The sequence below is a fragment of the Lottia gigantea genome, assembly GCF_000327385.1.
Source record: "Lottia gigantea unplaced genomic scaffold LOTGIsca_66, whole genome shotgun sequence".
NCBI classification, from domain to species: domain Eukaryota; kingdom Metazoa; phylum Mollusca; class Gastropoda; family Lottiidae; genus Lottia; species Lottia gigantea.
Window position 1 is genome coordinate 181,556 of NW_008710245.1, and position 14,315 is coordinate 195,870.

At 31.1% G+C, this 14,315-nt stretch overlaps 1 protein-coding gene across 1 annotated transcript; it reads right to left on the reverse strand.

Annotated features, from left to right (window-relative positions):
- Nucleotides 1-1,314: 1,314 nt before the first annotated feature.
- LOTGIDRAFT_235519 (hypothetical protein) lies at nt 1,315-11,441 on the reverse strand (the record flags this gene model as incomplete). The annotated part of the gene is made up of 14 exons (XM_009064858.1): nt 1,315-1,678; nt 1,898-1,987; nt 2,215-2,340; nt 2,571-2,688; nt 2,871-3,777; nt 4,089-4,214; nt 4,679-4,758; nt 5,074-5,266; nt 5,544-5,626; nt 6,179-6,311; nt 6,615-6,699; nt 6,926-7,050; nt 7,580-7,795; nt 11,391-11,441. The coding sequence occupies 14 exons, from the start codon at nt 11,439-11,441 to the stop codon at nt 1,315-1,317; spliced, it is 2,697 nt and encodes an 898-aa protein (XP_009063106.1).
- Between the last annotated feature and the right edge of the window lie 2,874 nt (nt 11,442-14,315).

Here is a 14,315-nt window from a genome sequence, read left to right on the forward strand (position 1 = left end):
TTTGTATTTCATTCTGGGGGAGGGTTCAAGATATGGCTGTTTAATTTTCACCCCAAGGTATTTACACATGACATTCAACAATTTATTGTTGACTTCGTCTATCAAAGATGTCTTCAGCACAATCTTGTGACCTCCAGGATTCAGATTCGACCATTTTATTTCTGAGATAAAAAGATAGGAATTATGGCCAAAATGTGTTTGATCTTTGTAAATTTTCGAAATTAGCATTACAATGATTGTGGTCAAAGGGAGAAAATATTACTTTTGGGATTTTGAGAGTAAATACCTCCCTTTGCACAAAATCTATCGCATAATTTTCCCATACGTAAATATTTGGAGATCTATTCCCTGTGCTCGATAGTGTTCTCACTGGCTGTTTTTAAATATTGATTTGAAATTTTTAAATTATAGACTGTTTGGTTGGTATTTTTTATGCAAAAGAATCCATTTTCCATAGTTGAATAATAACATTAAAATAAAAATAATTTTATTTTCAAACACTAATTCAAGTAAGATACAAAATAGTTCTGAAGATTTCATTTCTATGAAATTGTTTGCATAATTTTAATACATTTAAAGTAATAAACAATCATTGTATTGTAAACATTCCTTCAAAAACTGCAACATTTCAACTGTCAATGTGAGTAAGATATTCAATTTTGATAAATATGGACATAATTTATATTCAAACAATTATCTCTTTTGATCTTAACATTAAAATAGTATGTAAACTTTGAAGACAGTTTGTCTGAAACAATATTCTGTAAATCTTTAAGAATTTTAAAATATTCTGAAAGCCTGCACGACTTGTGTAAGAATTAGAAAGATTTAAATAAAAAAAGGATCTTTTTAAACAAACAATAAAACAATTATCATTCCTGATTTGATTCCATAATAAAAACTATGTTTAAATCGCAACAAAATATCTACAGTAACTTGAAATAAATTATAACAGTTATATACATTCATTTTCTTACTCTTCCAATACAATAACAATTCCCAATTCCATAAAACTAGTGTGGAACTTCAATACCAGTGGCTACTCTACTGACCACATTAATCAGGATTCTATTCGAGCAGCATCGCATCATAGTTTGCGAATCCCATATTTCCTACGATTAGCCAAAGTTAGAACAGCTGGAAGAATGGTCATTTTTTAGTTATAGGAGAAGCATAGTAATAATAATAGTAAGAATCAAACTTCAAAGGGGACAATTCTGTAATTCTACTGGTTAAGGTCAATTAACTAGCTTTTTGGAATTGTTACCTTTTGTTATCAATAAACTAGATGTATTTTAATTGATCTGGTCTGGTTTAAAGATACATCCATCTTTGTGAGTTATATATAGGAAGAGATGCTGTTACTGGCCTGATGGATGATGATGTTACTATAGGTCTCAAATTGGATGATGATGCCACAGGTCTTATTGCTGATGCTAGAGGTTGTAATGTTGATGCTGCTGAAGATCTTATGTTGGCTGCTGGTGATATTGGTTTAAAAGATACTGATGGTGGTATTGATCCAGATGATACATCAGATACTGGTAAAGGTTGACATGCACCACCAGGTTTACTGGAACCACAAATCTTTACAATACTAATACGATTGGATTTTTTCTCTAATTCTATTTCACCATTACCAGGTATTGTATCTGATAGAAATAACTGGGCTTTATCCCTGAAATTAGAACGAAGTTTTACTCATATTAACTGTTTTGAATTTCTGCTTTTTTGATAATCTTCAGTTTAGAATAGAACATGTGAACCAATTTCTTCCAAAGCAGAAGGAGACTGTTTTAGTCACTCCCAATTTCTGCCAGTGAGGTAAATAAAAAAAAATCGTATGAGAGAACTATGAAATATAATTGTGTGATTGTCAAGATATAATAAAATTTACTTGTATGGTTGTTGAGCCTCATCAGACATATTTCTCCATGACTGTCCCATCAATTTGCTGATATGAGATGTGTGAACCCCTGGGTTAGCACTGAAATCAACAACTTAATACATAAAACAAGCATAATTGTTAATATATTAATGGTATTCTGCTTTTAAATTCTATACAGTGTTTTAGTGAAATATTGTTAATTCTATACAACACTGTGGTTCAATTTCAAATTTCCAAATAGTGTAACACATTGCTTAGAAGCAAACTTTGTGGTTTTGTACTGCACAGCAACTCCTTTTCAGTTGCAATTATAAAGTCCGTGCTACCTGATAAAATTCTTTCTATTCAATCTACTAAACATCATAAAGCCATTCATCCAAGATGTTTTCCTCAGATCTAATTTACAATTGGTTATTGGTGGAATATTCTCTTTCATCTGGGGAGCCTGTGGTCTGAAACAAACAGGAAGAACAAAAGCAATCAGAACCATAGCTGGCATTTGTGACATGAGAACTTGTTACTGTAACACTTACCAATTGTCAACAGTAAAACGACTTATTACATTATATTACTTATTATATTGTATTACTCAGAGTCCTTTCAGTAGTTATTTAGTTGCATTCTTTATGTTCATGTGCCTGCAACATAAGCCAGTGGTCAAGGTTTAAAGTTAAATATTTACCTATGTATTTTGATAATAGTTTGAGGAGTATTAGTACTATTATATTTTTTACCAGCAGTATCATTCATAGAGTGAAATGTCCAACTGTATGGTATTTGATGTAGGACTTGTTGATTTTCTGAAAAAAAAAACACTTTGTAACATATGTATGGCTTACAATATTATTGGTCAGTTTGATAATTTTACGTTCATTCGAAGGGATAGAATTCCTTCAAGATAACACTATAAAATCATAGCCTCAGCTGATGAATGTTCAATTAAATGAATGGACCTCTTTTAAATTGAATATGATGAACATACCTGTATTAGTAATAGTTACTGAAGCATTACTAGGCATCTCTTGTGGATTAATAAAAGCTGCAAGTGTGGTTTGGATCTCTTTATTGACTGATAATGATTCTCTTTCTACATTTAGATTCTCAATTCTGGCAGATTTTCTTGCCTCTGGACTTGTTACATTTGGTTCAATTTTCACTAAAGTATTCAATGTTTCACTTGTTTTGAAAGACTGATCGGTAGGTGAGACATCTTTTTCATTGATCATGTCCAAATTGCTGTTCATGGACTGTTCAGATTTTGTATATCTATGGCAAGAATTCAACATGTTAGTAAAGTTTATAGGTGTTTCATACATACTGGTTCCATCATTACTGTCATCTGGAGTTGAATAATAATTAGTCATGTTCATCAATGGCTCGTGTTTCGTTGGTGTATACTGTTTTCGTTTATTTCTATGAAGGGGAGACCACAAGCTGCTTGTCGCATCTTCCATACAGTGAATCCTTTCTTCTAGTCTGAATATTTTACTTTCTTGGGTTTGTTCTGTAATATTGTTTTCTTCATCCAAATTAGATGTAACTGTTTCCTCATGATTAGCTATAAGGGTAGGATGTTCATAAGCTGAATTATCCTTTGAAACTTCACTTGCTCCTTCATCAGGACGGTTATGGGATTCTTGTTCAGTTGACATCATCATACTTTGAGGATGATCATTAGTCAAAAATAAACTTGAATTAATTGGGACCTCATCATGGATTGGTTCTTGGCTGGAGTGTGTGTCTTGACTAGATAAAAATTCGGCATGACTGGGAGGTGCTTCTTGACTGATTGACAGGACTTTATCTGGTGATACTACCATAGATGTCAAGAAATCTGAATCAGTTTCGTTTGATGAATTCAATCCAAATACTTGTTGCATGCTTTCACTCTAAAATATCAATAGGTTTCAACATTTCTTTGTCATAAAAACACATTAAATAGTGGGAATTGATTAAAAAAAAACAATGTGTGCTATAAATTGGTGCTGATCTAAATGAAAATCAGAATTTTGGCAAATAGACAGCTAACAAATCTTACCACTTGTTTTTAAAGACAAATTGTCTTAAACTGGAAGCTTGTACACATAAAAAAGGGGCAATTCAAAGCTCAGTAGACAAAACCAGCCGCAACATATTCAGAAGACAGTATAAAGGGCTTCAGTAAAGAACTAGAGCAATGATTGTTATTTCAATTACTAACCAGTATATCATGATTAGTGTGATCAGATTGTTTAGAACTATCTGAGGTAGGTTGAGATAATATTGTAAATGACTCCTGAATAGGTTCAAAAAAACATTCACTCATAGTAACATCATTCACTTTACTCTGAAAATATTTAAAATAATAAATTTTAGAGGATTTAATGGGATGGAGAAGATCTCATTTGTCAGAATTATTTGGAATTAGAATCTGGCAGAGTATCCTCATTTTGAAATTTGGACCAGTTTTCAAAAGGTTGCAATCATCTTCTAATTTTCCAACATTCAGTGGTGTAGAAAAAGGGTGTAAAACTCCATTAATTTTATTTCCAGCTTTACCTGAAGCAGCTGAGGAAGAAAGAAATGAACAAGTTCCCTTTCTACTAATTGCCTCTTTGCCTTCCAAATATTTTAAGAATTGAAGACTCTTTCAAGGTCATTAGGCTTTCAAGGCTGCGTCGGATTGCACCACTGCAATTTTTTTGGGCATATACAACTGAAATGGAGCATTGAATTAGCTATCTTAAGCAGACTTCCTGGTGGTGAGTCATCAATGACTGAGTGGATGCAAAAATTGAAGCTTGTACTTACGAAAGAATCTGAGGTAATAATTGGTTGAAAATGATTGGATTTATCAAACACTGGATGATCAAATAAAGACTCAAAATCATCTTAAAGAAAACAGAACAGAAATTCATTAGCATTAACTCACAGAAATTTAATATTTTTATGTAAGGATCAAAAAGAAAAACCTACCAAAAGTATACCCCAGTTGGTCGTCCAGAGATGATGAAGGCATAACTGTATGTTGTTTAATGTTTTATACAACATATACCAATGATCTAGGACTTGTCAATCAAACAGACACTGTATCTGACTATCAATATATATTATGAATGAATTACTTAACGCCTGATGTGACTGTCAACTCGATTCAGAGTGTTCACGTTTAATTGGGTCTTTTTATACTTAATTTAAACTATTACCATTGGAATGCAGCATAGGATCCTCTAACCAGTGAGGTAAAGAATTATCAGAGTTCATGGAATAAAATGTAGATGTCGGTGCCATGGAATCCTGCGATGATTCTTGACTATTATGGTAATATGGTTTAGTATAGAAAGGTATATCAGTTGTAGAATCAACAGTTGGTGATGATATTTTATATCTTCTTGGTGCCTAAAATAGTAATTATTAAACATTACTAAAATTAAAAAGAGTTGAACTCAAAGCTTTTTATTTAGTGTGTGCTATCATGTAGTGTTTCAAATCATTATCAAAGCCTAAGCAAATTGAAAATCTAGTGCATGAGTACAATGGGAATTCTTGATTTTGTATTCAGAGGTATCCAAATAAATATATACCTTAACCTACACACCCTAGTTATTAAAAACTCATGAAAATGTCAGAGCTATTATCCAATGGTTGGCTTACAACAAACTTGAATGTTATATACCTCTTTCTTGGGTTCCATTCTTGATCTTTTACTCTTAGTGGCCTCATCCATATTTGGAACCACTGCCAACTTAGCAAATTCATCTAATAATGAAATTGAAGTATTACTCCACAAATATTATTTATGAAGAGCTCCAATTAAAATTGAACTTAACCTTTTGTACCGGTATGCTTTTTTATTAGCTTTTATTTTTAATATAGCCTCTTCAGTTAGGATCTAATGACAGCCCTCTTCAATGTTCGTTTGTTTATGTTGTTTATCCAAACAAATTTCTAACTTCTCCAGCGCTGGCATTTTGTGATGCAGCATTTATCAGATTAGGTCAAAAGGTCAATTTTCAAGGGGGCTGTTGTTAGACACTAAGTAAAGTGGCTATATCAAAAATTAAAGCTAATTAAAAAAGGTAATAATAGGTTTGGTCTTATTTAAATTTGACTGGAAATTTAGTCAAGGCTAAGTAAGCTTTCTAATATAACATTTCATGATGATATCCTCTGAAAACTAAAAGTTGTGTATTTGTTCAAGTAAATGATCATCTTAAATAAAATTTCCATAGAATATTTTGTGACAGAAAAATTTGCCTTTTTGAAAATATCTGACAATGTTGTTACATATAGTTCCATAATATTTCCTACCAATTTGTCTCCTCAACTGTATAGTTAAAGGTGTAAGACAGGGTTCTGCTGTAAGACCAAGTTGACTACGTATTTGACAAATAGTGTTTTCTAAATAAGCGATATAACTTATAATTCTTTGCATCATCACTACCTGTCCAAAAAATAAAATATATTTTTTATTAACAAAAGAAATATTTTCCTGCAGTCAAAGCCTCCTTAAAGCAAAATGAAATGTGCTATTCCATAGTATATTGTTATTTGTCTGATTAGGACAAAAAATAGGTAGTCACTAAACAGACAATAACTAGTCTTCTAGAACAAATCTCAAAACTTTTATATCTTATCCCATGACTAAATATTATGAAGAATTTTGAAACCAACAACACTTAAACAGCTTGCTAAATGCAAAAGAGCACAAGTGATTTTCCAAACAGACAATAAAAGAGAACATTACTTTAGTCTCCCTTCCATCTTCTCCTGATCCTGGTACAAATTGACAGATCACTCGTAATCTTTCATTCAGAGTATGATGTCGTACTCTGAAAATATTCATGATTAAATACAAATTGTCTATAGGCTTATTTTTGAGAATATTTTCCTAAAATAAAGAAGTAAATCTACATTTCATTATTGATGTGGTATTCAATATTGTTGGAAAATGACATTCTTCATTGGTCTAATTTGAAGGAAAACAAGTTGCCTGAAAATAAAAAATTAATTACTGAACACCATGAAATTCATAGCAAGTAATTAACCAGTTAATACCTCTCATTATGCCTATGTCTTTCCATCAATTTTAACAATGTTCTTGGTGTTCTTTCTTTTCTACCACCAGTTTTCTTCCTGTTCGTTGGAGAGTTCAGAGCTTCAGAATTGTATAGTCCATAAACCTACAATTTATAAACTTCTGGTGATGTTTAACCTCACTCAATGACTTAAGTTTACACACTCAATTAGTGCTCATGAGGTTTTACTTTACTTATGAGGTCCTATTAGTCATGAGGTAACTTATTTTAGGCCTACCCATGAAGTCACATTACAGTTATTAGGTTTTACCCTACTTGTGAGGTCTCTTTAGTCATGAGGTTCTACCTTACTCATGAGGCCTCATTTCAGTCATGAGGTTTTACCTTACTCATGAGTCATGTCTCATTATATTCACTAGGTTTAACCTAACTCATGAGGTCTAATTACAGTCATAAGGTTTCTATTTTCTTTTGTGGTGTTAATCCACTCATTTGGGTTTTATCTCACAAATGAGGTTCATGCTTTCATTTTGCTTATGATGTTTTATTTCTCTTCAAATGTGATAGTTTATTAGTTCAATTTTCTCATGTTTTGTCTTATAGTGTAACTCATAAAAGTTTGTCCTGCATATGAACAGATTCAGGGGCAAACCAAATGCAATATCCTGTATACCTGATTGTATGTTCCAGTTGATAGAAAGGGATCAGACGCCTCAACATGACTGGATATATTGTTAAGTTGAGACTGTGCCATGGCTTCATTAGGTTCAACCTTTACATTGATTTCATTATGAAATAGCTGGACATCTTCTTCAGCATGAAACTTATCTTCCAAAACTGAGTTGTTGTTAAAATCAAAAACTGGTTGATAACAAAATTTCGTTGACATCTGAAATAATGTTGAAATATCTCAAAATGAGCTGACACTATCTGGGCTACTGATCTATAATATATTCTATAAAATAACCATTCTGAGAGCTTTCATTTGGCTTTGGCACTACACGGATCAGTTGAACATTCTAATTAACTGACATAACTGAATCAGTTATTAGAACTGTTATCTCATTCATCATAGAATGATGACACTGAATAATGATTGATAGTCAGAATACTCAGAATACGCTTGTGGATAGGAAGCTTTACTTTCAGTCGACCGGCAAAATCTCAAATTTGATCATCCCATGTGAAAATAATGTCAAGAATAAGCACTACCAGGCCAATCAAATGTTAGAGTAAGTTTGCGTCTCTTTAATCCAATTTAGCCAAGACGAATGATAAATTGATATTTTTTTTTTTACTTCAATTGATTTTCAAAAAATCCCTTAAATATTGTTAAAATTGAATTTTCTTCTAGGCCTTTTTCTCCTGTCAAAATAACCTTCCTTTAAACCTTCGCGCCGAAACCACGTGACATATAACGTCATCTTCGGATTTTTTTAGATCTATTATTTTTTTATATTTTGGTTATTAGAAAAATTACGATATTGGAACAATCTAATTTTTGTTCATAAGTAAAAATCTTAAATGCAAATTAAAAATGAGTTATCATTTAAGTAATGTGTTTTTTTAGCGATAATGTCCGGAAACAAAAATACGCAATATGTGGTGACGTAGTTCTCAATCCACTTCCAAAATAATGATGGATGATTCAGAGCCGGTTTCTTCTCACACTAACGGTGTTGGTATGTTAGCTTCTTTTGCATGTCTTTCCATTTATATCTCTTAATTTCAATGTATTGCTACTATATAACATAAATCTTTCGCGGAGCTGACCTAGATCTCTTGTAATGTCGGTTCCCACAAAGCCGGAAAACGGGCACCTGCTTGTGATTCATATTTTTTATGGAAAACAATACCCACCAATAGGTCTATATTATACACAAGAAAAACAGAGAAACTCTTGACATTCATTTTGAAAAGTTTTAAAGAGAAAAACATGACTACCACTGGTTCATATCAATCAGTAATGTGGGAACTCCAGATTTGAGGTACTGGTGCATGTTATCAAATTAATTTTCTTGGATTGTTGTATTGATTTGATGATATTGATGATAGTTCCTACAATTTACTTTAGTCTCTGTCTAGCCTGCGCACAGACTTTAAATATTTATTTCATTTCACAAATTTTCGGAACAAATATTTTCAATTGCATGAACCATATTTCAGGCTGAAAATTCACCTTTGTAAAATCATCTTTCCAAATAGTCAAATAATAATTTTTTCATTGCTGGACATTTTCATCAACCCAAATAGAATCTAAGACTACTCAAGATGTAACCGTTAATATTTAAATTCATAATAAGATAAGAAATGAGATTTTGTAGACATTGTGGACAAACAGTAGTTATGATATCATGCAAGAATTAGCACTCCAAAATTTATCAGTACTGAATACTCAAATTACTAAGGAAAGTATAAGTATAAACTTAGAAAAGTCTGAATTTTAGACTTGTGATTCAAGTGAGTTTGATTTAGATTTAAATTTCTGGATAGAAATATTCTGGGAGACCTCTTTGAGTCTTATGCAAATTTATGTGATTAGTGTCCTCAAATATGATATGAAACACTGAAATTCAAGCAAATAGTATCTCATCACAGAAGAAATCTTAGCACATGCCATGAAAATCTTTTAACAAAATTCAATTTCTCTTTTAAATATTTTTATATCATTCTATAATTAATGCACTCAGCTCTATTTAATAATAGAAATATATTCCCATATTCATATATATCGTTATATTCTCTAATGCAATATTATAAAAAGCTGACAAACTTACTAAGCCCAGCTAGGCTGTTTAATTACTAACCTTTCACCTATTTCCTATTTAACAAATTATATACTATGCTTGTATAATGAGTAATACAGGTTTTGAAATGGTCAATTATTTTTGTGAATAAAAACTTTTCAAACTATATAATTGTTTTTATCTCAACTTAAAGGTGAGTTTTGCTTTCAGAATATCTTCCATAGTGCTTATTTAAAAGCTAGGCTCCCTAAGTGGAAGAGGATTTGTCAAGTCATTGAAAACCTTAGTTTAAACAAAATTAGAATACTTTGTTACAAACAAGTTCCATTAAGTGATGTCTCTGTACATTATTTATGTTTCAAATTGGTTCAACCATATAGAAACTTCTTTTGAAATGAAGTTAGTTTTCTTTTATTTGCTTGTTTTAGCACAAGAATTTATCAACAAACTTCAAATGAAAATTCTTTATCTTAAACAAGCATCCATGATTGTACAAGAAAAACACAGAAAACAAAGCAACTAAATATTACATTTCAAGCCACAACTTTAGATAATAAGTACACATCTCTTTTTGTCAATGGCTTATATTTTTCTATGATGGAAATACACGTCAATCAAAAGAAATCTTAGTGGCACAAAACAAAATGTCTGCTATTGTTTAAGGGCTTTGGACATTGAATTACTTTTCAACAATTGTACAAAGGTTAGAATAGTTGTAAAAGGATCTACTTAATAATTTATAATCTGTTAAAGCCACTTTAAGTCACACCTACATCAGATTACAACCTTAATCAAGGAAGTGTGCTTGTCTTATCAAGAGTTGCCTCCCTTGTCATTGACAATGAGAACTAAGCCGTCTGCTACAGTTGACTATTATAATGAAGATATAAAGCTGTATGGCCACTAATATTGATTAGTCTCTACCTTCAGTCTTTTTCAAACCACACCATTTTATTGATCTGTGTGAGAACAGGAAGTCAGCTTTGTGCTACAAGAGGTGATGTTTACTAGGATTAATTCATAAAACTGTGTTTATTTATTTCCCAAATTTTATTGGATTGGTGAAAATGTGGCCTATAGAAGAGAATTCTACAGTGGAAAACAATCATTGTAAAGACGTGTTAGGTTTGTATTTCAATTGTGTTCAAAATCAATTGTTTAACAGGAGAGCTGGGGATTTGAAAGTAGGATTTGCAGATTTATGTCAAATTTCAAATATTGTTCTACATTTTTTTCTGAATTGGCAATTTGAGGCACATTCATGTCTGAATTTTTTCATAAAAGATATATTTAACGAAAGTAACATCACATTAAATTTTTCAGGCTTTTTATAATGTTTGAGAAACCGGTTTGACTTTCAGAAGGTTAAAAAATTTGTCTTTTTGATCTTGCAAAATCATACTAAAGTAAATAAGACATCAATACTTGTAATGCTATGTTTTTTGTGTCATTATAAGTTACAAAATTAGAATCTACTTGAATGTGCAGTACAAACATTAAGGTAATTTTGAAAGTTCCTGTAATTTCTAACTGTACATATCATATTAAATTTAAAATGAAACTGGTTTATATCAAATTTCTTACAGTAACATTAAAGGGTCATATTACATATGATAGGTGTCCATAAGTTGTAATTAGGAATTTCTGAAAAAAATAAGTAGGCAGCTTAGATTATTCAGGAGGAGTTTAAAAACTTAATCTTTGTGTATATTTGACCCATTGCAATCTGCCATACACCTCAACATCAAACAATAACTGTTGCTGTAATCCAGGCATTATTTTTGTCATTGTTGTTGCAAGGTTTAATTTTGTTAATTAGGATTATATATGTCAAGATTTGGTTTTGACATGGACAAAGCTTTTTTGTTGTAGTACATTTTAAGCAATAGAATAGTAGTATTTAACCTGCAAATTTAGAGCAAAAACTTAAAATTGGAAAGACAATATAATCAATTTGTATAGTGACTCAAAACATTGGTGACCATTTATACTTGTTTTAAATCAAAATGTCATTTTCAAAGAGAAAAATTTGAAATCAATTTGTCATAGTTTGTCATATGTTGATTATCAAGGCTGTATTAGTTACCATATGTCAAGAAAAATGAAAACCTATTGTTGAGTCATTGTTATTTACTTCCATATTATTGTTTACTATTAGTATCACTGGGTTTATTGTTCTCTAATTGAAAAGAAAAGAAATTTGACATGTTTCAGCTCATTAATTAGTCATTTCTCTCATTACATGTCTAATTAATTAGTGACAGACATTCAATTTATTTGTATTGATACCAACAAAATACAGAATGAAACAGAACTTTAAGCATGAGTCTTTGTCAGCACTTTACTGAGCTAAGAGAAGAAATATTAGGCTTATGGAGCTGTATGGTCCAAAACAGTTTGTGACAAGTACAAGACAGCAGACAAGCAATCCTTCATCCTGCAACTATCCAGGATTCTTTAATTTACTTATTGCTGGGTTGTTAAACAGGATTAGAAGTATCTTGCTGCTGCAATAAATGCTTATTGAGCAATGTATTTTCACTAACCAGTTATACCAGTTTTTGCAAACCAGAATAGAAACACAAACAAATAAAAGTGCAAAATATGCATCACAGTCAATAACTGTATTTACCCTTTTCATACAAGGTTTTATGAATTTTGGCGTATTTGGTTTCCAATGTTTAACGGTAACACCTTATAGTTGATTGATTACTAATTTGGTAATAAATAATCATAACCAATACATTAAACTACTAGTCAATTGATAAAGTCAGGTTTAGGGGTGATAAATAAACAGCTTGTCATATTTCTTTACTTATTTACACTGAGAAACTAAAGTTGTCTGGTCTCTGTCACAAATTTAAAAGATGTCAAAATGATGACATATTGTCGACAATGTCAAATGCTTGATTGTTTCTATTTTTAAATGATCTGTACAGTTTTAAATGGTTTAGATTAAGTTTGAAATCATAAAAGAAATGAATAATGATTTTTGGAATTAGGTTTCTCAACTATCAAAAAATTTTGGTGCCCTACATTCTGGTGTATTTTTGGGGGTTCTGCTTATATCTGTGACTTCGGCCCTGTTTACGCCAAGCAACTAAAAGACATTAAATTCTTGGTCCAGAGGATGAAAATATAATTATTACATAAGAAAGTAAAATGAAAATAAAAACCCATCTGAATGATAAAATATTGTAAAGTTAGTTTGATTGAGTCTCAGTTCAATTAATTAAATACTACAACCATTAGTATTGTTTGTCTCAATTGCAATTAAAGGTCTGCTAAAATTGATCATATTTACTAGAGATTAAGATTAATCTTTCTTAATCCATGTCATTATCACATAACATCGTTCTAAATGTGTTAAAAGTTTTCCTTTGATTGAATCAGTTATTACACTGAAGATAGTCTGTACCCAGAGGCAAGAGATAAAAAGTGTTACTCTATAACACCATTCTTTTTGAGTGTTCACTTTAATCTTTTTGTCACCATCTAGAAGTTTTTACACCTTGGGTATGAATTAATTCTTTTTGACAGATTTAAGAGACAAAATAGATGATAAAGAAGTAATTGTGTTCTAACTAAGTTGGATTTCAACAGTTTACTTTTATTGTGATAATCTTTGCATTAAATATAATTCTTCACAGGCACAATGATTGTAACAATTTTCACCATTCTGATTTTCAGTCAGACGTCTGTGGTTCCTGCAATTGCACAAAGTGTTTGATGATGTTACTAATCGCAAAATATGCTTTAAAATGTAATTAGTAGCGATTAGTGATCATACACTTAATTTTAGTAGAATTGCAGTAACCACAGACGCCTGATTGAAAACTGGAATGGCGAAAATTGATGCTGTCAGTGTCCACAACACAATTTTTAGAAAACCTCTTTTCAATCCCTTTAATCTAGTACCTATCATAAAATATTGATATAATAAGATAAGACTGAAGTATTTTTTTGCTGTAAGTACCCAGATAATGTATCAAAGATCACCACCTACCGTGAACTATTTTATATTTAGACACTTCAGTACTGAAATTTAGTGGTTGATAGAATTCAGATCTAATCTTAACTTGATAAATCATATCTTTTGGCAAATATTATTTTGATGAAATTTAAAAACCTCATTTTGAAATGAAATGAATGGCGTTTTACGTCCTACCTTTCTGCAATATGTGGGCTATTGAAGATGGTGACTTCACCTTGAAGGGACTGATATAGAATATTAACATTAAACACTATAACTCTTGAAAGAATCTTGAGTTTCAAACCGCCAAGCTCCCATACTTACATATGATGGTGGCTATCATAATGAATATTGTTAACACAAGAGATACCAATCTACTGGCAAATCTCATTAATATCATATCAGAAAATTGATATCGATAATATAGCAATCAATCTATCTTAATATCACTTATATCAGATATATTATTACAATTTCCAATCAATATTTTCCAAATACAGTCCATGAATGTTTGTGCAACCTGTAAAGAAATTTAATAAGGGTAGGTTTTTTTTATACAATGGTTTGCCAGTAAAGGGGGAGAACCTTACAAAACTTCTATTTTTTAGCTACTAATGTTTAGTAATGCAACAGAAATAGTTCCAAATTTATACCATATATGTAAAGACACAAGCAATACCATGAATTAA